The sequence below is a fragment of the Podarcis erhardii genome (genome assembly GCF_964252035.2).
Source record: "Podarcis erhardii genome assembly, chromosome: 1".
Lineage (NCBI taxonomy): Eukaryota > Metazoa > Chordata > Lepidosauria > Squamata > Lacertidae > Podarcis > Podarcis erhardii.
The window spans coordinates 45,808,053-45,835,165 of NC_138497.1; the positions used below are offsets into that span (position 1 = coordinate 45,808,053).

General features: G+C 44.1%; 3 protein-coding genes across 3 annotated transcripts in view; 2 read left to right on the forward strand and 1 right to left on the reverse strand.

The window, feature by feature from the left end:
* STARD9 (StAR related lipid transfer domain containing 9) overlaps positions 1-13,506 on the forward strand; it is a 112,196-nt gene extending 98,690 nt beyond the window's left edge. Inside the window, exons 34-35 of the mRNA XM_081857262.1 lie at positions 3,037-3,122; positions 13,455-13,506. The gene's annotated coding sequence lies outside the window, so the exon portion shown is untranslated. The remainder of the gene's footprint in view (positions 1-3,036; positions 3,123-13,454) is intronic.
* CDAN1 (codanin 1) overlaps positions 1-20,303 on the reverse strand; it is a 29,823-nt gene extending 9,520 nt beyond the window's left edge. The window contains exons 1-18 of the mRNA XM_081858787.1: positions 19,873-20,303; positions 16,513-17,201; positions 15,051-15,272; positions 14,036-14,229; positions 13,430-13,549; positions 11,334-11,412; positions 9,793-9,913; positions 9,220-9,329; positions 7,564-7,653; positions 6,675-6,750; positions 6,202-6,410; positions 5,471-5,582; positions 4,564-4,707; positions 3,029-3,195; positions 2,185-2,266; positions 1,882-1,971; positions 1,647-1,701; positions 745-878 (exon numbers count right to left, since the gene is read on the reverse strand). Of these exons, the coding sequence (XP_081714913.1) occupies positions 745-878; positions 1,647-1,701; positions 1,882-1,971; positions 2,185-2,266; positions 3,029-3,195; positions 4,564-4,707; positions 5,471-5,582; positions 6,202-6,410; positions 6,675-6,750; positions 7,564-7,653; positions 9,220-9,329; positions 9,793-9,913; positions 11,334-11,412; positions 13,430-13,549; positions 14,036-14,229; positions 15,051-15,272; positions 16,513-17,201; positions 19,873-19,968 (2,790 nt within the window). The 5' untranslated portion in view covers positions 19,969-20,303. The remainder of the gene's footprint in view (positions 1-744; positions 879-1,646; positions 1,702-1,881; positions 1,972-2,184; positions 2,267-3,028; positions 3,196-4,563; positions 4,708-5,470; positions 5,583-6,201; positions 6,411-6,674; positions 6,751-7,563; positions 7,654-9,219; positions 9,330-9,792; positions 9,914-11,333; positions 11,413-13,429; positions 13,550-14,035; positions 14,230-15,050; positions 15,273-16,512; positions 17,202-19,872) is intronic.
* Positions 20,304-20,472: 169 nt separating this feature from the next.
* On the forward strand, positions 20,473-25,081 carry LOC309343352 (uncharacterized protein). Its single transcript, XM_081864699.1, has 2 exons — positions 20,473-21,248; positions 23,257-25,081. The coding sequence occupies exons 1-2, from the start codon at positions 20,789-20,791 to the stop codon at positions 23,904-23,906; spliced, it is 1,110 nt and encodes a 369-aa protein (XP_081720825.1). The 5' UTR covers positions 20,473-20,788; the 3' UTR covers positions 23,907-25,081.
* Positions 25,082-27,113: the final 2,032 nt, after the last annotated feature.

Here is a 27,113-nt window from a genome sequence, read left to right on the forward strand (position 1 = left end):
CCCCCCCCCCAACACAAGCCATTCCTAAAGTATATCTGAATGCTTTGATGGTTTATTCTATTTGATTGGCATTTTTTAATTTAAGGGTAGTATCCAACTAAATTTTATTCAGAGCATACCCACTGAAATGAGTGGACATAATCAATCAATTGCAGTGGGTCAACTCTGAGTAAAAGTTAGTTGAACGCCACTATCCTTGGAACAAAACATCAAAAAACTGCCTTCCAAATAATGTCCCATAAATGGGGAGGAACCAGAGACAAATATAAAAAGAAGCATGTTGAATTTTCAATTGACTGGCCTACCTTCAAAATAAAGACTTTTTAATGCTTGCATAGGATTTATTTCATGAAATTTATATACTGCTTAATTGTAAAAAACAAGCAAACCCACCAAAGCAGTTTCTTTAACATTTCATAAGCTTGGCAGCAAATTCCTGTGTTTCCTAACTCTGTTCCCTAATTCCCTTTCCCATTTCTTTATTTAGCTAGGGGTCAATTACCTCTTGCATGCTTGCAATTCACACAAAATTAGTGGCATAGGGTATATGGCTACTTCTTGCACAGCTCCACTTAATAAAAAAAAAAAATCAAAGTGCAAGTTGAGAAACTCCTCCCTGAAAAAATCCAGCCTTCCCCAACCTGCTGCCTTACAGATCTTGCTGGACTCCAGCTCTAATCATCCCAAACCAACAGGACCAATGGTCAAGGGTGATGGGAGTGGCAGTCCCAAAACACCTCTCACCTGAAGCTTCTGCTGTGTGATGGGAGGCTTTGGAACCAAGGTCTCAGCAGCAGTCGGAGTTATTTTCCTGACATAACCACCATTCTTTCCTCCGCTTCCCAACACAAAAGACGACAGCAGTTTCCTCAACTCACCTAGAGCAGAAGGACACGCGGATTACAAGACAGATATCTGAACACTCTGGTTTTTAAAAATCAAGCTGATTGACAATTTTAAAATTTAGGGGTGGTATCCAACTAACTTTTATTCAGGTCAGACACAATGAAATGAGTGAAATATAATTAAATCCAGGAAGAGTTGGAGACAGAAAATTGCAGAGAAGTGTATGAGACTGAGCACTGGAAGAAAAAGCAGCCATGATCCCAACTACACTTGAGTAGGAGCTCAGAATCATAAGCAGTTTGGGATGTTATTCACGGTGAATGGAAAAGCAAGGACAAATCACCAAATAGTATTTCCACAGGTCACAACCCCCTAATCTGTGGGCCCAGTTTAAGTGTCATACTGAAACACACAAAAATCTTTTTAACAGATAATTGTAACTCAGTTTTGGAGTAGGAAGCTCAACGTTTTATCCCTAGATGCTCTTTCCAGTGCCAGACAAAGGAGAGATTCCAGATTTCTCAAGCAGCATATTGTTTCTGACACAGGACATACAGTGGTACCTCGGGTTACATATGCTTCAGGTTACAGATTCCGCTAACCCAGAAATAGTACCTCGGGTTAAGAACTTTGCTTCAGGATGAGAACAGAAATCATGCTCCGGCGGTGCGACAGCAGCAGGAGGCCCCATTAGCTAAAGTGGTGCTTCAGGTTAAGAACAGTTTCAGGTTAAGAATGGACCTCCGGAATGAATTAAGTACTTAACCCGAGGTACCACTGTACTTTGATAAATGACTTACCAAGATATGGACAGCAGGTATAAAGTAACTGCTGATCCACCACAGGCACAGAATCCTAAGGGGAGAAGAACAAACAACAGATTGATTCCTTTCAGAAGCACTAGATAAGTGCACAGAGCCCAGAGACTGCTCTTTATTCTTCGGGTCACTCTTAGGCTTTGCGTGTCTTAAACAAATAACGTTACAGTTGCTCTCTTTCAAACACACCCGCCGACACTCATCGACGTAAGTTTACCAGAGCTTGAACTGTTGCTGCAGAGTCTGTTGCCAGTTCTTCTGATCTCACTTCGCCCGCAAAGAACAGATTCCCTGGGACAGTAGGCACCTGGAATACAAGCCCCAAATAGTTAATCCTCCAAGGAGGGCAGAGCGAAGCAAAAATTCAGCTTCACATACAGGAGTGGATGAATGCTTACACGGGTGAAACACTTAAAAGGCTTAAGGAAAGTACAGTAAGAAAAGTTTTACTTGACAATTTCTACAGGGCTTGTTTAGTTTTTTCAAAGGTACAATGTTTGTTACAAACACTCATCCGTACATGAAAAAGCCATCCCAAAATGGCAAGGATCAACAGCTTGTTCAGGAAACACATCTCCTTATTTTCAGAAATCAGCAGGTATCTGCAACAAAAGGTTAGAGAATAGAGAACAATAAACTTGTAAGGTTTTATCAGTTATACCACCTCTGCATTTCCCCCTTTTGCAAGTTTCTTTTGCTGTGCTCTCTCATTTCCCTTGCATATTAAAACTCTAGCCCCAGCAGCAAACCCATAAACAAGATATGTGCTAGTGTAAGCATTGTTCCTATTTCCCTCCATTATTCATAAAGCCTGGAAACATACAACAAACTTTGGCTTACCGTGATATGTGAACCAATGTGTGTGGTTTGTTTCTCCCATGGTAAGAGCCATGACTCATGGTTTGTTGCTCCTGGCTCCATGAACAAAGGAACAAAATGGGAGCAATTCAGAAGAATGCACTAGCGTGCTGCTCGTTCACTGTATGCTATTGTTTATGGTTAACTGTACAACACAACTACCATTTGAAATGCACTACTGGAAAAAATTGACTTTCAACTTCTTCATTTGCTTCTGCAAATATTGAGATGTAATAGAAGGATGTGAACATTTGCAGCTGGAGAAATATGATATATTTCAAGTCATCAGCGGAGCGTTCCTATACTGTCGTAATTATATATTTATGTGCTATAAATTTCTTGGTATATACTGTAAAAGAAAGCTTTAAGTCGTTTCCGTAGACCCAGAAATTGTTAATGAGTAAAATAAAAGCTTTACTAAGAAGCCAATGTCCTACCCTCACAAGAATTTAGGTCCTTGACGCAGATCTCAGTTAAGATGCAAATATTTCTTTCCAACCTCTTACCTGTACAGCTGCAAGAGGAGAGAAAATATCTTCCCATAGTAGTCCAGAAATGGGGCGATATGATCCATAAGGGAAAGGAACTCTACAACCCAAGGTACAGTCAAGACCGTGCATCGCTTCTGTATTGATTGTCTAAGCAGCTTCAATATATCCAGCACAGGATGGGTCTTAAGGGAAAACATTAGGAAAATGTTAACTTTAATTCCTCGTCAGCACACATTACTTACTATCATGGGCAACCACCAGAGTGTTTGATGATGAAACACCAAAAAGTAGGAAAGGGAAATAAACATATCCAACTCCTCTTTCATTTCTGTCCCTATTTCCCTCTATTGGGTTTTCTTTCCTTCACCACTAAGAGGAAAACTCTTTCCATGGCTAATTTGTGTGAACAGAACACTCTCCTCTTGCAGAGAGGGAGGTAAGCCATAAGCACACAAGCACCTAGGCTTATTATTCAGGTCTTGTTGCATCTTCCTTTGTATACTTTTTAATTTGGCAAAGAAAGGGGGGGTGTTTTTAGCTAACATCACTCGGACCAGCTAGTTAAGTTCCGAGCTCAAAAAACAGTTTTTGTGGGGAAGTGGGGCAGGGGAGACAGAAAGACACAAGGGTGCAATCAGTTTCACATATCAAGGAAAAGGTATCAGAGTAGTATCTTAGAGAGACCCAATATATTTTGGCACATGAAGCCTATTCAAATCCAGCAATCTTAAGTCACTCGTCTGGCTAAACTGTATTTCCAATAGTTGTACCCTGCCCTATGACCTTGGAGTGAAAGGCTGGTAATAAATTGAAATAATAATAACCACCCCTTGCGCTTTCCACATTCAGCCGGCACACTGACAAACCACACAGCACAATCTGATGTCAAGAGAGCCAGTGCAGTTTAGCAACAAGAGTGTTAGACTTCGACGTGAGCGGGTGGGGAGGCATGAATCTAGTTACCAATATAACTGCAAATAATGGTCCATGGAGACTATTCCAGAGGAGTAGTTTGTACAGTGTACTGAATTAGTTATTGGCATTATGGGTTACTCGTTTGGAGCATCCCTGTATCAGAGGTCTACATCAAAAAGGATGCTTTCTGCAAACATGCAAGCTTCTGATGCAACTGTGTTCACCAATAAATGAAACACTTCCCCTTCCTCCCATATCAAGAGTGTCGTTAATTCGTATGGCTGTACCGCATGAGTAAATAAATCTTCCCTCAGTTTATAGGAGCAACACAAGCAGCATCATTGAAACAATAATAGTGCACAGCAGGGGGAACCTGCAGCCCTCTAGATGTTGTTGAACAGCTCTCAGCATCCTCTCAGCCTCATGGGAGCTGTGACTCCCCAACAACATCTGTAGGACCACAGGACCCCATCCACCCCCATACTGGAGGTTGCTTAACGAGGAAAGGAGTTTTAACAGCAAGTATCTACCACCTCAGGAGGAACCCAGAAGCTCCTGTAATGAAATGCCTGCACATCTCTCTGATAATAACAAAATTAAATACTTCAGTTGGGTAAATGTGGCTGGTTACGCACTTGGTTTCTTAACATCACTGCAGATTCTAGCAAGTCTCCAGTTGCTGGTTCCGATGTGTGATAAGGCAGGAAGACAAGGAAACCAAAAAACTTTGCCAGGAGCCGGAGGCTCATGAGGACAGCAGCAAAACGCTTCTTTTCATCCTGCAGTGGAAAGAAAAGCCAGACATATTATAGTCACAGATAACAGCAGCAATGCCTAACATTTTGAATGCTCACAACAAACCTGTAAGTTAAGTCTTATGTTCCCACTTTGGTGGTTCGTTTATTATTATATTTTGTGGGGTGTGCAGCAAGGACAGGACTATCCAAATCAGAGACAAATCAGCATGGTGGTAGCAGTCGCAGGTCTACCTAGGACAACTGGGGCTCATCAGAGAATGCTACTGTCTTCTATATACTTGCACTGTATTGGAGAAGGAGTGAGATGGGGCTTACACTGCAGCTACCACCCAGGCTTTCTACTATTGCTCCACCATTTGGATGGGGGGCAGGTGGTTTTGGAGGAGCAGTGATGGAGGAGTTGAGGCAGGGGGGACATCACAGGAGAGAAAGACCGTGTGAAGGACAGACACCTCTTTTCAGAAAGGACAATGCAGGACAGAAGGGAGGAGCAACAAAAAGAGGAGTAAAGGAGACCCACACTAGAACAGCAACATGTTATTAAAGACAAATAGACAAAGAAAGTCAAACAAGCCTGAACTGGAAGACACACACAGGGTGTGAAGTGAGTAGCACTCCAAACAAAGGCCCGAAACCAACCATGAAACCAATAGAGACAGAAAGGTTGGGGGGGGGGAGAAAGCCATGAGTCAAATTCTTCCTATCCAAGCAGTAGGAGAGATCATAACCCACATGGACATCTCTGAAGCTCAACTGTGAATGGCTGTTTCTATGCAATACACACCTGCTCATCCATTGCTTCTCCATCACTGGGTTCATGTTCCACCAAGGCAAGGCCATCCAGCTCAAGTATTTGCAGGCTCAGGCTGTCCATAAGGTGCTGATTAAATTGATAACTTAACCAAAAAAAAAGATAATGAGCTCTTTAGGAGAACAACTTAATTTCAGCGAAGAGTGTAACCTCTTAAGTGACCACAGCAGCATTTGAGAATGGTTACTACAATGCAAGTTTAAAATCAGATTAATTCCTACCAAACCCCTTACGTGCTGGTAGTCAGCACTGCTGCAAACACTGCCAAACACTCCCTGGTGAAGCCCACTTAATGTCATTCTAGAACCAGGCAAAGACCTTATTCTTTTCCAAAGCCTTTTCATCTAAACCGTTTTCTTTCTGCAATGATCTTATGCTCATCTGTTTAGGTTATGGATCCAGTTACCAAACAATGTATGCTTTACTGCGAACGTGCCGATTTCAACCGCTTTGTCCCTCCTTGCTAACACATAGGAGAAACACAATCCCGGGCTTAGCATGATGTCCAGACATGGTTTGCTTCACTCCAAAGAAACCAAGAACACAAAGTCAAGATTAGTATGTTTATCATAAACTAACCATGGTTTACTGTAACACTGAACAAGGCCATTGAATTATTTCATTTAGGAATCCCAGCCACCACCATACAGTCGGGGTCACTCACCCAGACACATCCTGGACAGAAATAGCAGTAAGTATCTAACCTTCCTGCACTGAGGATGAAGTCCCTGAAAAACTGCTGGCATCCTGGGAAGGAGGGAGGTGGGCAAGGCCCTCGGATGCTCTGAGGGACAAGGAATCTCTCTTGCAGCCTTTTCAAGCGGCTCAGATTATCGGAACCCAGCATGTTAAGGACATCCTGGTCTGGGGTGTCTCCCCAACTTGTACCACCACCAACTGGACCTTTACACATCTATGGCATAGAGGAGGGAGCGGGAAGAAAAGAGAGGTCAAATTTGTGAGTGTGCTAACTTTAATTCTGTGATCTGATTATGAATACAAGCAGTCTCTACAGCCCAAACCATAGGTGGACGAACCTCAGACTGAGTAAATTAGATTATGAATTAATTATGCATTCAATGAACAAGTATTTTCACCTATTAGATATGAAGTCAAGAAAAGTTTTACTTGCAAAATATACTTTTTTTTTCCTTATGGGAAGCGAGCGTTTCTTTACCTGAAGAAGCTGCTTCTGAAAGAGCCTGGCAAAATGGCTGTAGTTGCAAGCAGCAGAGAGGTGAGCCATCATGACCCTGTGAAACCAGAAACAAATTAATAGTGCTACAAAGAAAAATAAGGGGAAAAAATATTCTCTATGCGGCTATATAGAAGACAGCAAATGTCTGGGGGACTTAAATGTTTTAAAAGTAATTATGAAAATACCATTCTGAAAAAGTTCTATGTGAACTGAGAATTCTCCCCTTTGTGAAACTAAGTAGCTTACTGTAGAATTAGTTTTTGCTGCTAAATTGGGTTGCTAAATGTTCATTACCAGTAATACTCTTGTCTTTCAGAATTAAATGCAACCTGTGTGTTGGCACTCAAAGACATTTGTATCTTCAACTTAAAGCCTTTAGTACAGAAAGACAGTGGGATTCTATAAAACAGAAGTTTATGAAGTAGTTGCCAATCTTGGAATGTTTACCCCTTTTTTGGCAGGGTAGAGAAAGGGTGGTAATTAAATTACAGTCTTTGAGACCCCATTATATCAAAACAAATAAATACATTTCTTATTTAGTGTAAGAACTAAAAAAAAATTTAAACTGAGGTTTTCTTTTGTCCAAAATAATAATTGCAAGTTTATTAGGTAACAGGGGTGACATGGTCTTAGGACCAAATGCAAGTCAGTTTTGCCACGTGTCCCAGCATACCACTGGATCTAATCTATAATACTGAACCAAGTATACCATCAGAGGCAATTTCCAGCTGTTGCAAACTGTGCTTTAAAAACAATCCTCCCGATGGAACGTGGTGAACAGCTGCTCAGTGGAGGACCACACTAGACATCAGCAACAAGCAGCACTCTTTATCAAGTCTTGTTAAATTTACGGACCAAAGATTCCTACCTGATCCTGTCTCCCAGACACTTCTCAAAGTCCCAGCCTGTTTTTTCACAGTTGTCTTCCCATTCACGCAGCAACTCGTAGAAAATATCTCTATTGAGCAAGGCAAACATGTTGGCTTCAAAATCCGAAATCAAAGTCATCAGATGTACTATCAGCATACAAAAATGGGGCCATGTTATTCTGCTTATGCACAAGCACCACAGTTCTGACAAAGCTTTGGGTGGAATTCAGTGTCACATAAGTTGACTGTTCTGTCTGCACAAGCATTTTTGCTTGTCAAACTGAACCATCTTCCCTCTTCTCCTGCTGCCTGCTGTTCTAGGGGTCCCTCCCAAGCAGAGTTAGGAATGTCACTCGAAAGGGGGGGGGTGAGAGAGAGAGAGGCAGGAAAGGATCCTTTGTGCAACCAGGACTGGCTTCTGTTAGCAGAACAAGTTGAATCTGTCCCTTTGACCATTCCTACAAGACGCATTTTCATTCCAAAGCCGACAATTGACAAATATCCCCCTAGTTAAAAAATAGTTCGAGAATAAAGACCAAAGAACCTAGCAAGCACACCTACAGCTGAACCCTAGATATGTCTACTCAGAAGTAAGTCCCACTGAGTTCACTGAGGCTTAATCCCAGGCAAGTGGTCTTAGGCTTGAGGTCTTAAGCTACTATCTTAAAAGCACAAATACTCAGTAGAAAACTCCATTTAAATAAATTCAAACAACACATTATATGGAAAGTACAGTGGTGCCTCGCAAGATGAAATTAATCCGTTCCGTGAGGCTCTTCGTATAGCGGTTTTTTCGTCTTGCGAAGCAAGCCCATTGACAACTTAGCGGATTAGCGCTATTAGCGGTTTAGCGGCTTTTAGCGGATCAGCTGATAAGCGGCTTATCAGCGGATCAGCTGATAAGCGTCTTAGGGCTTAGGAAAAGGGGGGGGGGAGGGGAAAAACCCCGCAGGAACTCGCAAGACATTTTCGTCTTGCGAAGCAAGCACATAGGAAATTCGTTTTGCGAAGCGCCTCCAAAATGGAAAACCCTTTCGTCTAGCGGGTTTTCCGTCTTGCGAGGCGTTCGTCTTGCGGGGCACCACTGTACATTAAACAGAAGGTGGGCCTAGGGAGAGCCGAGGAGGCGATATCTTCTACTACTTTTGACCTGAGAAAGCCAAATGAGTTTGCTCCAGCTGCAGGGAACCGGTCTTGCTAATTTCTGCATTTCTGAACTACATTAATCAGCCTTGCATTTAACAATTTCCCAGGAATCCCATACAGTTGGGTAAGCTGACCAACTTCCTCCACAGCTAGCATGGAAACCAGGTGGGCTAGACAGAGTACTCCAGATATTGTTCACTTGGTAGAAGGTGCATTTATTATTTTTTATTACTTTGTTTTTCCACACTACTAGCTTCTTAGCAGACTAGTAAGAAATTCTGCCGATGAATATGCTTTGTGGGCTTATTCAAAAGGCTGACATTAACATCCTGGTTTCATAAAACATAATTTATGAAGCTTGGGAGGAAATGTCCAAACCAGGCCTGTGGGTTTGGATAACTGATATAGAGTCTTGACAGCTACTCTATTTTCTGATGCATGTTCAATAAACTAAGACAACTGACAAATTGTACATTTTGACAAAATCCCATGATAAAAACAGAGGATACCTTTGTTTCTTAAACACATGAAATGCCTTATCACTGGAAAAGTTAGACCGGTTGTCAGTTTCTGGCTGAAAGGAAACTGACTGTATGCTTGAAGGCAGCAGCAGGGAGACCTGTTCAATATTCAAAATAATGTGTAAGTGTAATACATTCCTCCTAATTTAACATACTTTTCACCATAAACACAAACAAGGAGGTTGGAATTACAATTTGTTCTTTCCGTCCGTTGCTACAGCTTAAAAGTCCCATGATCTTAATGCTGTAACATGTACTAACTTGCCGGTTTGCAATAGATCAACATTTTCTAACCCACCAAATGCAAGTCAATCTCATTATCTCACTCTGGTTTTTGTTTTGGTCACAGTGCTAGATATAGTATTTTCACTCCTCATTTAATTACAGCTGCATAGGAAGCTTCTACATAGTGTATACCAAAAGAACTAATCTGTTTCTAGAAGAGGATGGAATACAGCAGATACCATAATAGTGGGGAGGACACTGAGTAAAAACAGTTTCAATAATTGTTGGGAGGACCTTGATTTCACACTGTTCTTCTAGAACATGCTTAGTTTTTACCTTTGCTGTGCTGTTTTCATAGACTGCCATAAGCCTCTCATGCAAGTCAGGGGAAAAGGATGTGATCCTGTCATTCTCAGCCAAGAGCTTCAGTGTTCCTTTCTCTAAATGTGATATAATTCTGCCAAGAAAAACAACAAAAAGAAGAGGAACACTCCACTATATTGTTTAGATGTGATCTTTCAGTTAAAGCCTATTCCACTGGATTCCTGATCTCTAATACCCATTGATAAAAGCCAACATATATACTAAAGTCATTAGAGAAGGAAGTTCCTGGATTTCTTTTAGTTTTGATGGCACTAGAAGCAAAAACACCATCTCCAAACACAACAGAAAATACCTTTCTATAGAAGTAGGGCAGCTGTTCAACTGGAACGATCTGTCAATTACCGTATTTTTTGCACTATAACACTCACTTTTTTCCTCCTAGAAAGTAAAGGGAAATGTCTGGGAGTGTTATGGAGCGAATGCCTATGGGTGGCGGGGGGGGGGATCTGCTGCAGTCGTGAGCAGAGGATCCATGGTTCCCCTTCCTTCCCTCCTCCGTGGCTCGCTTTGAAACAGCATAGCGGGAGAAGAGCCGCTGAGTGGGGAGGAGAGAGGGACAGAGAGCCTGCTTGCTTTAAAGGAGCAAAGCGGGAGAGGAGCTGCTTACACGAGTGTAAGCGGCTCCTGTCAGGTTGGCTCCTTTAAAGCAAGCAGGCTCTCTGTCCCTCTCTCCTCCCCACCCAGCTCGCTAAATAGCAGCAAAGTTTTTCAGCTCGCTAAGCCGAGGATGAGCGGAGAGGAGGGAGAAAAGCAGAGCCTGCTTGCTTTAAAGGAGCAAAGTGGGAGAGGAGAGGAGCCTTCTCCCCTTATACTCCTCTTCTTCATTATTAGCAGCATCCTTCTCCACACACCCCACGCGTGCTTCTTCTCCCCTTAAACCCCTCTCCTGCATTATTAGCAGCATCCTTCTCCACACACCCCATGCGTGCTCCTTGTCCCTTGAGTGCTTTTCCTTCCCTCCCCACTTAAAACGTGGTTACAAAGCACGGATCCACATGGATCCTCAGGATTTTTGCACTGGGTCACCCCAAATTCACCATCAGATCACATAGCACATCCATGGCTACATCTTGAACCAAAAAAATCACGCACCCACTGTTACCTGGGGCCGCAGTGGTGCAAAAACGTGGTTACAAAGCATGGATCCACATGGATCCTCAGGATTTTTGCACTGAGCTACTCCAAACTCACTGTCAGATCACATGTCTGTGGCCACAGCATGAACCACAAAAATCATACATCCACTGTTTCGTTTAGAATATTTTTTTTCTTGTTTTCCTCCTCTAAAAACTACGTGCGTGTTATGGTCTGGTGCGTGTTATAGAGCGAAAAATACGGTAATAGATGACAGAACCCAAATTTTTAAACTTAAGGATATGTTAACAGTGTGCAATGTGATGCAAGATATTCCACCGTATTATAGCAATAAACCAAGCACTTCAGAGTGCAAGTATATGTACACTGATGAGAACAACCTAAGCCATTCAACTTACTGAAACTGATAATCCAAGACTTTCACAGCAAAATAAACACAGTTGTGTACACTTCGAAAGTGTTGCCTCTCTACTGCATCTGTAAACAAAACAAAACAAAAATTTAAATCATCAGACAGAAAGCTGCAAGTAATCCCTGTGGTGGAAGAACTGGTTCTCTGCAATAACTCCCCCCACCCACCCACCCCCAAAAAAAACCACCACAGGCAGATCAGCCACTTGTCACCAACAGATCACAAAATCCCTACCTTTATTACTTCTCATTCATCTCAAATACCAGAAGAACGTCAAACATCAATTAGGTTGTGTCAATTTATCAGCCTGTTTTGGGGAGCAGTATCATAAAATTAAAGACTGTCCCAAACAATAAAATATGTCAAAAGTACATTATTCTTTATTCAAAGTTTAAGCTTAACTTGGGGTATTTTTTTTTTGCCGTGTGTGTGTGTGTGTGTGCGCACGCATAATCCACATTTTCATGAAGACACTTATAGACATATCTCAAGGGAGGAGCAGCTTCTTTCTTTCTTTTTTGAAACATTGACATCAAGAATTCCTGGCAGCAAGATCAAATACTGTAGTTTTACTACATTTCTGGATGTAAATTATCCACAGACCCTGCAGTTTTACAGAGTAATCGGGGGGGGGGGGTAGTACCACTTAAGTGCACAATCATGATTGTTTATATGTTAGTTGCAGTGAGAATGTTAACAGCTGAAAAGATGGGAGGGGAGGGAAATGCGAACATTACGTGAGTGGAAGAGTACCATATAGCATTGTATATAAATGTCTATGTATTTTAAGGTGATATGGGAAGAGGGTTACAAAATTGTATACTTTAAAACAATGGGGCAAATTTGTTCAGTACTGGAAGCATAAGAATAAATACCAAAATATAAGGGTAAAGTACTCCTAGACATTACAGTATGATAATGTCTTATGTGCATGTAGCTTGCATGATTTTAACCATACATATATACTCAAATCTAATGCACACCTCAATTTTCAGAACCTTGAAACAAACAAAAAAAGTATTTGCTGGCGAATGTAAATGTGCCACTGAATCTAATGCGCACCTTAATTTTCACAACATAATTTGGCCAAAAAAGGTGAGCATTAGATTCCAGTAAATATGGTAGTTGAAATCCCACAAGTGAAATGTAGAGCCGGTACACATAGAGGGCCTTGCTTCCCAAGCATGGCAGAGATATTTGAAGCTCTTTTTGCACCAGGAAAATCCAGCACCAAAACAGATTTTATGCTCTCTGTGCACTAGGTTTGGAATGCTCCTGTGAGATCTTGCAGGAACTTGGAAAAAGCACCCTGGGGCTTCTGAAGGTGGCACAAGGTGACGGCCTTGCTGGGGAGCAAGGCAGAGCACTGGGGAAACCCCAAAAGAGCAAAAAGAGCTCACTGCTTTGCTGGAGTGGGGCAAGGCCCTCTCCAAACATTGGCTCCAGATGCTCGAAAAGGGCCAGTTTCAAAGATTTGAGTATACGGGTTTCTGCGTATACAGGAAACCCTTGGAACCAAATCCCTGCATAAGATGTGACCTTATCATATTTTTAAAAAATGGATATAAATGGAAACCTCACAATTTTATTTGCTTTATATACACATAAAGTACTGTATACAGTGGTACCTCGGGTTACATACGCTTCAGGTTACATACGCTTCAGGTTACATACGCTTCAGGTTACAGACTCTGCTAACCCAGAAATATTACCTCGGGTTAAGAACTTTGCTTCAGGATGTGAACAGAAATTGCGTGGTGGCAGCACGGTGGCAGCGGGAGGCCCCATTAGCTAAAGTGGTGCTTCAGGTTAAGAACAGTTTCAGGTTAAGAACGGACCTCCAGAACGAATTAAGTACTTAACCTGAGGTACCACTGTGATGGACTGAATTGTTATATCCTTAATTTTGAGCCGCTGGTACTCTGTGGAATGTCTATTACATTTTTTAAATTCATTTTACATTTAAATTTCATTAAATGAATGAATATATTTAATGTATACCCTCCTCTAACTCTGTTTAGCAGGCGGTACAATCTGTATTCTGTTAATAGCCAAGAATCTTTATCCAATCTAAGTCCCAACCTTTATACTCTCCATTGAAACTCAGGTCATTCTCTCCATCTTCTAAAGAGGAAGTTCCCTTGGATGTTAGCAACTGGAACACAAAAAAGATCTCCAAGAAGATATTTGGCACAAGGTTTTCTGAAAAGAAAGTAAAGGAACAGAGGAAAACATGCAAAAGAACCTTTGGTTTGTACTTGTACCCTGAATGATAGAACTAATCACATTAATTTTTAAAACCTGAACTATATAAGATGCATTTTTAAAGGAAGATAAAAATATCTACAAATGAAAAAAATCATCTGGAGGTAAGCAAAAAAGTGCTTAAATACATAGGATTTTTTAAAAAAAGGATATAGAATTCATTGCTTTCCTTTGTACAACTCCCAAAACATTAAAATTATTTATCAGGGTTGGGAATTTTGTCAGAAATTCTATAAAAGGTCAAAAATTGCCATTTGTCATACAATAGGAAAATCCAAGCCATGATATATTTGCGAAGTCAAGGCTCATTTAAAATTTCATTACTACTAAAAAAGTTAATTTGAGGACATTTCTATGGGTCGCCATTCTTAGCATCCTCCCAAATCAATATGGACTGAAAAGCATCCACTGCCATTTCTTTACCTGCTATGCAAAATGAATAAAGTTGAGCCAGCTGTTCCAGCTGTTTCCTGCAGGAAACCTTGTTGACATCAGCAGTGGTTACCAACTGGTTTTCAGAGGGAAGGCTTGCATTCTGACTGACATTAGGTTTCATTGGTATGCCAGAATCCAGAGATAATCCTGTTGGTGTAGATGTGAGATGCAGCAACTTGGACCTGCAATTCAAAGGTATGAAATAAGAGTGGTAAGAGGAGACTGAAAAACTCCTACTCTGTTGTAGTATCCAGTGGGATTCTTTCAAACGCTCACCAATTCATCAAGAAAGCAATTTCTTCATTGAAACATAAAATGTTTCACAAATGCAATTTGCGGCATGTTAAAACAGTTAAAGATCCTTCAGCATTATGGATCAAATTCTAATCTTAACACAGCACTTGTAAGATTGAAGGGTATCAAGAATAAAATCATATTGACATGTGAGTCTAGGAACATTGTTTGGCTTTAGCGTAGGATTTCTGAGCTAGTGAACCATGTTGCTGCAGAATGTGACAGAAAAAGCAACCATTTTTAATACAGTGGTACCTCGGGTTACATACGCTTCAGGTTACAGACTCCGCTAACCCAGAAATAGTACCTTGGGTTAAGAACTTGGCTTCAGGATGAGAACAGAAATCGTGCTGCGGCGGTGCGGTGGCAGCAGAAGGCCCCATTAGCTAAAGTGGTGCTTCAGGTTAAGAACAGTTTCAGGTTAAGAACGGACCTCCAGAACGAATTAAGTTCTTAACCCGAGGTACCACTGTATTGAAATTATAGCCCCTAGAAATATTACTTGTTTGTTCATTCATTCTTTATACCACATAGCTATGCAGTGTGCAAAAGCAAATCAATACAGAAAGCATAATAAAATGTGGCATGTTCACAAAAAAGACAATATGGGCCATTCAGCTCTACTTCTCTAAGGCAATGTAAATCAACATTTCTCACATCACAGATGCTTCCCTTCACTAAGCACCCCATCACAGATTTCATAACGTACCGTTCCTTCTTTAGCATCTCTCTCTCCTCCTGAAGGCTACCTGAACTGGAAGACAGGGTCACTTCTTGAGAGATAACAAGGGCCTCGGGACTTGTTCCGGACTGAGACTGAAACGTTTGAGACTGGCCAACAGGAGTGGAAGTGAAGCACATCTTGGGCTTGGAGAAGGTTCGCTCAGCACTCACTGGAGTAGGGTTGATTCTTCTCGACGGTTTGGCTTTGCTGAAACGTGAAGTAAAACTGGATTAAGAGGATGAAAACACAACAGTGTATTATCCTTCTGCTCCAATCACCTGTGCGGAAGCCAGCTGATGACACATACTACTATAGTCCTGGATTCACTAACCAAGGGCTCATCCAGACTTCCTTTTGTGCTGCATTTCCAGGCATAGGTCTAAGCTTTAAAGCTCCGTGGCCAAGCAGTATTTTTTGTTTATTTGTTCCAGTGTTTTCCTCAGGAAAACCCAGATTTTAATGCTGGATCAAAGCAAACAACAGTGGAGCTTTCCAGAGATTGTCGTTTGCTCCTATTCAGCGGTAAAATGAAGGTTTTCACAGGGGAACCGCCTAGACAAAAAAAAAAAAAAAAAAACAGCACTCAAGGCACAGAGCTTTAAAGCATAGACCTGTGCCTGGAGAGAGTAGCACAAATGGAAGTCTGAAGTGAGAAATCAAAGTATAAAACATGTAGTTTTACTAAGAAATAGTTCTGCTCCTTGTCCAACAGCAGGTTAAAAAGAGAGAAGCTGCTACCACAAGCTGCTATATTTCAGCCACAATATCTCTAGATATTGTCTGAGGTATTAAAATATCACAGAATACCTTGGTCAGAGTTCAGGCTTAAGAGTAATCAAACAAGCATATATCAACTTTAAGCATTATTTGGAGCATCTCAAGGCAAGGGAGGAGAACGGGACTTAAAACGATGGCATATGGAAGGAGGCCGGCAAACAGAAGCCAAGGAGTGAAAAGGGGCATTCCAGGCCCCAGCACTGGGAGGGAGGAGCATGCCCAACTAATCAAGTGGCCGCTGGGCTAGTGCTCCCCTCCAGAGCAAACCACTGAGACAGGACCTGCCCACCTAGTGGGGTGGAACAGCATCAAAAGCCTCCCAGCTGGGGTGTCACAGCTGCTTACTGGGAAGAGAGAGGCCGTGGCAAGGTCAGGGCTGTGCATCCCTGTCCACCAGTGGATGCTCAGGATTGGCTCCATTCATGTGCCAGCAAAGCCCTGAACTCATTGCCACCTCCTCCCCCAGAGCAAACAGCAGCAATGTTGCTGCCGGGAGGCTTACTGCTGTGGCTCTGCCCTCTGCCCACCTGGCAAGCTGCTCCTGCTCTGGGAGGGGCCATTTTTAGAAGTAGTACCTTCCTCCCATTTACTGATACAGAACGGTAAGCTGCAAAACTACTCTCTCAATAGATACCAGTGGGAATTGAGAAAGCTTTGCATCGAGACTTACTTTGCCATTCCAGCGGCACACATGAGCGGAAATTCCTCCAAGTCATTTAGATTAAGCTGGTCAGGTGGGGAACTTGTAGAGACAGGGCTCACTTCACCTTGTTTGCTCTGCCTCAATGAACCCAGTGATGGACTGTCACCTTTTACTTCTTCGTTCAAGCCTCTGCCCGCATCTTGTGCCACTGGCCGGCCAGAGGCACTTGCAGAGCCGCTGCCTTTCCTTCTGCCCCTCCTCGCTGGGGTAGCAACAAGGAAACTCCCTAAACTTATTTTCTGAGCAGAGCGCCTCTCGTTGCGAGAAAAAATGGGGCTTGAACCAAAACTCGTGCTGGTGCCAGAATCTGTATTTAGACATTCGCTGAAGGAACCCAATAAGCTTGATCCCGTAATGACAGAAGATCCATGCGATTCCAAGGCAGAATTGCCGGTGATGGGAGTTGAATCAAAGAAAAGCTGCCCTCGACTACTGCCAGACCCTGCGATGCTACGAGACCTCCTTTCAGACCCCAGCCTTTGATTCCTGTAACTAGAAGAACTTCCCAGGAGCTTGGAGTTTGGTGCTTTAGCAGGAGTAGGCGGCCCATTGGTCAGTATCCGACTAGTCTGTTCCCTTAAATAATTCAGCAAAAAAGGCACAAAGTCTTTCTGAAGCAAGTTCAGGAGGGATAGCTTGGGGTGGACTTGGTTCTCCTACACACACAAACAAAACAAAACAAACCATGGTTAATATAAACTTGATTTAAAAAGAAATAGAAGGACAGCAGATATAAAGTAACTGATATTTTACCATTTTTATAAGAATAAGGCGGTTATGAACATATAAAGCAAAGTGAACCAATCTGAAAACACTAACCCCATTCAAAGGATATAAAACTAGGAAGCAAACATTCTTCACAATTGATTAAAGCAGGAAACTTATTTTTTCTCACACATGATTTACTACTGTACTTACTAAGTTTCACCATTGTTGTAGCCAGAGACTTTATATAGTCATTTAGCTATATAAAGATAGACACTCGTCCCCGAAGTTTGGAAATTTTAGTATGATCCTAAGCACATTTACCCAAAAGACCTAATAATGAATTAAATGGGATTACTCCCTAGGCTGTGGGATTAGGAATGCAACTTTAATGCAGTACCATACTACTCAAAGTGGATGTTGATCCACAAAACATTGGCTGCCAGTCCAGTGACTCCACCACAGCCCATGTTGGGTGCTACACTTCAGGGACCAGATATGGTACTGGGCCCTGGCACAGTGGGGGGAAATTGGTAGTCCACATCAGATAGTTTTAGAGTAGCAGTTATGGTACATTGCACAAAGTGAGAAATATCACTAAGCAGGTGGTACATTGCCCTCTAGTGTTCCTTAAAAACATTACTTCCACGCTGAACTGGTGACAGAAGATATACTGGGCTCATTTAGACATAATGTTGAATCGGATTTAGCACTACAAGAACCCTTGTAACTTATCCACCTACCATTCCAGCATGACTGAAAAAATGAGCCTGGAAACATTTATTTCTGCTTAGAACTAATTGCATCTTGACACATCAAGCAAATCTAAACAAACAGTTGTTCATCTCAACTATTGTTTGTTTAAAAAATGCCAACTTCAAAGCATAATTTATAAAGCTGATTTGTTTCAACAAACCATTGTAAAGATTTGCAACTGTATAGGGTTTGAACAACACTCCCCCTATGTGAACTGACCCAGACCCTGTGCTCATTATTGTGTAACTTCTCCAAAAAAGGTCTGGAGGGTGGCAGCACGAGACCAGGCCTTTTCTGTGGTGGCTACCCACTTGTGGAATGCTCTCCCCAAGAAGACTTGCCTGGCACCTTCATAGCATATCCCTAGGCACCAGGCAAAAACATTTCACTTCTCCCAGGCCTTTGGCTAATTAAGCAACCTACAGCCTTTTATACTGGGGAGCATTGTTTTTGTTTGTTAGTATGTAATAAACAACAATGACAGCATTACAATGGAAACATAAATTTCCAGTCTCCTCACAATGGGAACAGGAGGTGGGGTGAGAACACATGAACCCAATACTCACTGTAGCTCATTTTTTCTAACATTATGCCGTAACATTTAGCATTACCTCTGAACTCAACCACTGAACCATGATTCTAGCAATTTTCAAGCAATGCTTATTTTTTTTATCTTGATCATACAATGTGATCATTAGGTGCAATAACTAGAGCTTCCCCATCAACTACTGGTTAGCATCTTCGCTTTTTCAGGGGGAGTGTATTTTTCATTTAATTGAAGCAAGACAGAAGAACTGGCTAGTTCCCATCTTCCAACCATACACCAAAGGTTGTGAGTGAGAACATTTTCACAAGTAACACAAAAAGTTTTAATCTGAAATTCATCGTTATGAATGCAGAGCACAGAAAACAGAAAAGAACCACTTTGGAATCAGGTATGCACAAGTTAGCATATGAAAACAAATACAAAAATATATTCAAACACTACTGACCCATTTCACACTAACAGACTGTGGCATTCATCAGACATAAAATTAAGTGATTTAGACTTCAATCTTATGCATGCTTAGATAGAGGCACCAATGAACTAAAAGGAACTTATTTCTGAGTAGATCTACACAGAACGGGCCTGCTAATCATCACCTAGGAATCCCTAGCCCTATACTATTACACAAGATAGTAGAGGGAGGGAGGATATAGTATGTGGAATCTGTTTCTTTAGACAGCTTCGTGCGTACTCTGAACCCTGATCACTCGTTTCCCAGATGGTTATCCAAGGCCGTGCTTCAGGTAGACCAAAGAGTGAAACTTTCAATGAAGTATAAGCCCGCTCTCCTGTGTACGAGTCCCCCCTCCACGATATTTTGTGCATCCACACCGCTTTGAAAATGATAATCGTTCACACATGTGCAGAAAAGAGGCGCCAATGTGATTTCGACTACGGCTGAATTCCTGTGCACGGTTATTTGCAACTTCCAACGAATTCTGTAGGTCTTGTTTCTGAATCATTAAAGCTGCATATGGGAAGGGCTAGTAAGGGCGCACAGCAACTCAGTCCCACCAACTCCACAGCAGGGCTCACAGGTTCCGGGAAAGGCTCCCTCAGGGGGCACATATATACACCTGGGCTCCCGAAGAGCTACCAAAGAGCCCTTCAGGAGCTCACACAGCGCAGGCCTGAAGGCTGCAGCTTCCCACTTAGCATCCCGCCAGAGGAGGAAACCTCAAGTTGTCGACCTCTTTTTTCCCCTCCCGCCTCCCTTTCGGAGCGCAGAGTTTTGAAGGCCGGCATCAACTCCGTTTTCCCGGAAATTTCCCGCTCGAACCGAGGGCGGGGTGAAGAAAGGGCGGCGCTGCGCGTTTTACCTCCACGGCGCAGGGGCTCTGGCTCGCCTTCAGCCACCGCACGACAGCGCTGGCTGCCACCTCGTCCTGCAGCAACAGCTCCAAAACAGCCGCCATGCCCGCCTCTCGCCTCCTCCTCCTCCTCCTCTAGCACTACCGCGCGGGCGAGCCTCCGGGGCGGCGGGCGCGCAAGGAGCGTGGGCGCCACCCCTCGCCGCCGTCCCAAAAGCCGCCAAAAAGCCCTAAAAAAAAAAAAGCAGCAGCAAAAAACCACCACCCCACACGGGGGGCGTGTTCTAATTCCCTTCTAACTCCGGGTTAGAGCGCAGCACGTGGAGGATGGGTGGGGAAAGAGAGAGGAGGCGGGCGGGCGCGCTGATAGAACGCCAGGCGCGGGGGCCGCCAGGGAGAGCCAGCGCGCGCCCCACCCCGGACGCTCGCGGCGGCCACCGCCGTCCCTCCCTCCCAGGGAAGGCGGGATTAGAGCAAGCGCCCGGGCAGCAAGAAACGCGCGCGCGCCCCGGCCCTGCCCTGGATCCCTCAGAACCGCCAGTCTCTGGGAAAGTGGGCGTGGCTTTAGAACTCTCCGGCAGAGGCCGCCGCCCGGCAAGGCTTCCCATTGGGAGGCGCGAAGGCTTTAGTGGGCGGGGATTGGCGCAAATGTAGGCAGGGCGGGCTGAGAGGAGGAGCCGCCGCCGAGGAGCCGCGGCACCAGCAGCGTTTCCTCTCCCCCCCTCCCCTCCCGTGTCAACAAGCGGGGCGCCTGCGCCGGGGGTTTGCGCGTCTTTTCCTCTCATGCGCGGTATTTGCTTCCCGAGTCGGGCCCGGGGTTTGGCCTAGAGCCGGCGGCGGGCAGAGGGCGCAGCGCGATCGGGCGCAGCTCTCCGGCCGCAGCGGCTCCGGGCGGGCGAGCGATCGGTCGGTCCGCTGGCTCAGGATGGCGGACGACTCGCCGAAGCGGCGCAAGGCCAACTTCAACGAGGCGGAGACGGAGGTGCTGATCGAGCAGGTGCTGAAGCACGAGCAGGTGCTGTTCGCGGCGGGGCCCGGCCGGGCCTCCCCGGGGCAGAAGCGCAAAGTGTGGGAGCTGATCCGGCACAAGGTGAACCCGGTGGCCGCCTGCCCGCGCGAGGTGGAGGACCTGAAGAAGCGCTGGCGGGACCTCAAGCGCCGCGACCGGAGCAAGCTCTGCCGCGTCACCCAGGGGCCCGTCCCGCACCCGGCCTCGCTCGGCCTCCTCCTGGCCGCCGAGGACATCTCGCCCCCCGACCACCTCCGATCCTACGCCCCGGGGATGGCAGCCGCCGCCGCCAGCGAGGCGCTGCCCATCGTCGGCGGCATCGACACGCTCGACTTGCCCGGAGCTGCCGCCGCCGCCGCTTCGGTGGCGGAGATCGGTGAGTAGGGAAAAGAGGGAGGCGGGCAGCAGGGAGCCCCTTTCTCTGCCGCGATCCTGGGGCTTCCACCTTGGCCGGCGCCTGCCTTTCCCGCCGGCGCAGGTCGGGGCTCCTTCTCTCACAGCTGGTGCCTCGTGTATGGGCTGCCCTTCTCACCCCACAAAACCTGGAAGAAGGGCGAGGGACCGCTCCCGTCCTCTCCCCGCTACAGAGCTTTCCCTGCTGTGCCTTTTCTCTGTCCTCACAGCTTTTGGAACAGTTGCAGATGCTCAGGATCGCTCGCCATATCCCATCCCCGCTTTCCCCATTGACTGGGATTGCACCATAAAAATTATCAGAAAGCTTGCCCCGAGGATAGGTTTTTGGAGTCCAAGAGTCGACATGACAAGTGGGCCTTTCTCTTGTGAAGGATGCTTTCACAACGGGACAAGCGAATTATATGCTAAAGTTAGTGAGTCACTTGTGAACACAAGTTATCAAACTCAATCTCCTCTACACTTACAGGCAGGGGTGCTCTGTCTCGGAAGTTTCACACTGGAGTCTTTTGTAGTACTACTCCAGAGATGCTGGGGACTGAACCTTATCTATTTTTTGGCATATATTATATATTGCCCTTTTAACCTTTTGCATGCATACCATGTGCTCTGCAGTCACCCTTCTTATGTTTTAATGTTAATCTGGAGGAGAAGGTGGAAGCAAGTCCATTTTAATTCAGTCTCCACTGTAACTGAAATAAACATTGCATTGTTTCAAAGGCTAGGAAAGTAAAAAAGCAATTTGCATATTACTTATGAAAAATAGACCTTCGGCCTATTAAGGTGCTTGCCTATTTGTTTTTCCAACTTTTCATTCCAAGCACAGTCTCTAATACTCTTCACTTTTTTTTGCAAATGTTATTTGCTATTAGGTACTAAGAACTTCAATCTATGGGCATGTCTACATGCAATATGTCTAGTTTGCAGCTTCAGTTCAGAATTTGAAATGCCTGCAGCAGTATACAAAACGCAGCGTTTTTCGCCACCTTCCCCGTTATAGATTGTCAGTCATTTATAATCAATGTGATGACCAGCAAGGAGTATTGGATAGGTGCTGAGCATCTTTTGTCTGTCCATCCCCGCCACCCACATTTGTATCCCCCCTCTCCTCCCAACTGCTCGGGATAGCACACATAAGGTGGTCAGATATGAAATGATTTCACCAATTGTTGTCCTACTCTTTGTTTCCTACATGATGCTAGCAAGGCATTCTGCTCAAAAAGCTTCTTCATCCCATTGAGAGTTTTGCTTCTCTGACACAATTGTGCATATATTTCTTTTTAAAAGGTAGGAAACTGTCTAATAATAACTGGGCGCAATCTTAATCACAGACCAAGGCATGATATATAATTTAGCTCAGGGATGAGGAACCTTTTTGACCCTGTGGGCCAACTTTGACAGGTGGGTTGTCCCACCCACCTGCAAAAATCCCTTGCACAAGGCTTCCAGAGTGCCCAGCAGCCTGGTTCTTGGGAACTGCACCACAAACGGCTTAGCCAGCCCTATGTTAGCACTTGAGAAGCAAGTACCAAACACAAAGCTGGCAAAGCTGCTTTCTGCAGGGATTGGCTATGGGATCAAGTGCCACATGGGAAAACATAGCTAGTGGTACTGTTGAATATCACTCTCTCTTAAAAAATTATTAGAAGTGGTTTTTAAGTCCTTGAGCAGAACGGATGTCTTGTGCAACTTTTCTTCCTCACTGCTGTTGAAAATTGGGGTGGGGGCTCCAGCACAGATGGGGGTGCAATGGGCAAGAGCTATCACAATGGCAGGTGTCACCTAATTAGCAGACACGTTTCATGTATATCTTAATCACCAGTTGAAGCTAAAAACTCAATAAAAACTCTGTAGTCTAGGGAGAAATTTAGGCAACATTTTATGTGGTTATGATAGGCTGGTAGCCAGAAGCTGAATTCCCAAAGAGAGTGAAATCTAACCTCTTTTCTCCCCCTCCTCTATTACCTTTTTAGGTTTTACAGATGATCCAGGCCCATCCCACCAGCCATGTGTGGAGAAGATGAATCTAAAAGAAGAAATAGTAGTCAAAGTCGTGGAGCCAGAAGAAAGTTCAGAGGACATGTCTGTAGTTCCTCCTAGCCAGGAGCCACTCCCTTTTTTGGGGTTGCCAAATGGAGGCCCCTGTGGAAAAGTAAAAGCCAAAACAAAAACTCAGCCCCAGCTAGACCCCAGTGAAATTACAGAAGAGGATCTCCTGCAGATCCAGCAGAACCAGCTCCACATCATCCAGTCTGGCTTTGATACAATCAACCATAATCTCCGGCTGCTGCAGCAAGGCATGCAAGATCTCAACAACAGCCTCAGCATGGCAGCACATACTTTAGTGGCTATTAAAAATGTCTACGTGAAAAACAATGCTGGCCCAACCACCTTTGCTACGGTTGCTACTCAGACCACCTCAGGGTACTTGAGCCCTGGGTCCCCACTGGTGGAGGACAGAGTCAGAGCACCAATGGCTGGAAGCAGTAGCAGAAGCAGCAGTTGCAGCTCCAGCTCCATGTCGCAAGAGCCAGGCCCGTCAGAATTCCCCAGGCCCCCCCACAGAACCATTAAGAAGGAGCATCCCAATGGCTGTTACTATTTCTGTTTTGCAGATGTGTAAGACTTGAGTACGACGTTACTTGAGAAGGGGCTGTTTTGTACCCCACTCAAGAGTGCGTCGTCATCACAGAGCGGGCTTGCCTTGCCGCCGTCTACACTGCTAAATCTGTAAGAGCTCCACCGCCGCCAGTTGGGGAAACCTTACATTGTAGGAGGCATAATGCTAACTGTTTTTACATTGATTTATTATGGGCTTGTATTTTAATTGTTGTCGGCAACTCTGGGCAATGTGAGTGCATTGGAAGGGTGGGGTATAATTTTTTAAAAATAACTACAGCTCTTAGAGCCCAGTCCTATCTAGGCCTACTCAGGACTAATGCCCAGTGCGTAGGATTGCAACATTAGTAGTTATCCAGTAGGTTCTGCAGCTGGTTGATACGTCTTACATTGCATCTCCCCTGCTTTCTTTGCCAGTGAAGGAAGAGGAAATCTTGACTCATCTAGATCTTCCTGGTATTAATTTGACCTTTTAAAACAAAGAAGTATGAAAAGGGAGCAGCAAATTTAGTATCTGGGACAGAATTGATCATACATTCTGGTTTTGTTTTTTTTAGCCAATCTAGCTGCAGATTAGTGAGAATTTAGTACTTGATTGTACTTTGTTAAAAAACAAAGAAAAGCTGCCTAATACTACTACTACTGTAAGGAGCACATGGAGTTTATCTGTTATGGGATTGGGAATGAATGTGGGTACTGAGCCACAAGCAAAGTGCTTTAAATTTTCCTTGCTCGTCATTCTTCGTTGCTCATGTCCAGCTCCTCAAAATGCATCTTCCCTGCTGACAACATGCAGTCGTGGGGAGGCTGCCTTATGTTGCATAATTAAAGAAAATTTTCCAAAAAAGAAAGAAAGAATCCGAGTCCTGAATGTGCTTGATACTCATCAGCAGAGTGAATCTGCTCCCTGTGAGGGTATGTTTGGTACTTAGATGCTGCAAAACACATTATTGGACCCCTGTTTTGGATGTAGTTTGAAATAATGATTTAGCAGTGCCTGATTGATCAGCAGCAAGCCTCCATCTCACACCCTCCACTGGATTATTTTATTAGTTCTGATCTGGGATTACTGGTTAGTTTAATGTATGCGTGGGATCATAAAGCATGGTTTGAGCCTGTAAAGAAAACATTAGCTTTCCCCGTTCAGATACAGTGGTACCTCAGGTTACATACGCTTCAGGTAACAGACTCCACTAACCCAGAAATAGTGCTTCAGGTTAAGAACTTTGCTTCAGGATGAGAACAGAAATCGTGTGGTGGCGGGGCAGTGGCAGCGGGAGGCCCCATTAGCTAAAGTGGTGCTTCAGGTTAAGAACAGTTTCAGGTTAAGAGCAGACCTCCGGAATGAATTAAGTACTTAACCTGAGGTACCACTGTACTTCCCCTCCAGGCTGTGCCAGAGGTAGTGCTGAGCTGTGGCCCACAGCTTATTCTGTTTTACTTTGGATATATTTGAAATTGTAAGTGGAGGAAGAACCATAGCTGTCAACCTTCCCTTTTTTTGCGGGAAATTCCCTTAATCAAGTGCCGTTTCCTGCTGCTATCCCGGATTCAGTGGCGTAGCGTGGGTTGTCAGCACCCGGGGCAAGGCAAGTAATTTGCGCCCCTAACCCGTGGATTTGCCCTAACCCCAGATGTTGCGCCCGGTGCCGGTCCCCCCCTGCACCCCCCATGCTACGCCACTGCCCGGATTGTTAGATATCCTGTAGACTGTCCCCAGGACAGGTGAGGCTGCTGATCCCTTATTTTTGTGGCTGCTGATCCCTTATTTTCAAATCTGAAAGTTGGCAGCTATGGGAAGAGCCTGTACATGACATTTCCATGTAGGCTGGGAAAGATTCCTACCTGAAACCTTGGTGAGAGAGCTGCTGCCACTCAGCAAGCTTGATGGACCAATCATCTGACACAATATAAGATAGCTTCCTGTGTGCATTTGTTTTACAATATTTCCCTTAAGATACTGGAATAGTGGTTGCTGGGAGGAGCAGAGGTCCATGAATGCACAGAGTAGTTTTATCTGCTATTGTAATAATAATAATATTTGTAATAATACATTTTATCTGCCATTGTAGTAATAATAATAATTTATTATTTATACCCCACCCATCTGGCTGGGTTTCCCCAGCCACTCTGGGCGGCTTCCAACAAAATATTAAAATTCAATAGTCCTTCAGATATTAAAAACTTCCCTAAACAGGGCTGTAGATATATGGGACTGTTTTCCTTGGATGTCTAGCTATGTCACTAGGTATCAAAGACATAACTTGCCCCAGGTGAATAGCGGACAGCCTACCAATTGGGTGCTGATTGGAAAGGAAAAGGTATTGCATTCTGGAGCCTTTGCTCCATGGAAGACTGAAGGAGACAGGAGCAACTTTATCAACACCAGATTTAGAAAATAATGTATATTTCAAATTTAATATACAAATAAAAATAAATATGGCATAACTTAATTTATGGAGAAAATGAGGCAGAGGGTAAGCCACTTTAAGAGGGATACTTTATGAATTTTGGTTGAAGAAATATTGTTAGAACAGAACATCTGTGCATTGCCAATGGTAATAGTGTGGTCCCAAAGTGTTTCAAACACATTACACACAATCATTTCCTCCTTTTACTTCTGGGCTGGCTCTAGAGATTCAACCACAGTTTGTTTCTCAGTATCAATATTAATAAATGCTTTTGGTGTAATTAGGCTTCTGATAGCATATGCTAATCTCATTTTTAAAAAATGTAACACCCTTTGTCTCAAATCATAATTAAGTTACATATTGGGAAATATGCAAACATCCCTCCCCAAAGAAGAACAAGTCAGTTTAGAGCTGAGTGGGAGAAGCAATGTTTGTGCTGAGTAGGAGAAGCAATTGTAAGGAGGGGCCACAGCTCAGCACTACCTCTGGAGGGCTATACATTGCAGCAGGCTACACATTCCTTCAGAGGCAGATTTAGAGGAGCGTGACCAGATTGGGCACGACAGAACTTGAGAGGCAGAGGGGTGCTGAATTTTGGCATCGCACAGGGTGCCGCTCAAATTTGAGGCCCCAAGATCCACCAACGATTCCTTAAACCAAAGCCTTAAGCCAGCGGTTCTCAACCTGTGGGTCCCCATATGCTGTTGGAGTACAACTCCCATCATCCCTGACCACTGGTCATGCTGGCTAGGAATGATGGGAGTTGTAGTCCAACAACATCTGGGGACCGACAGGTTGAG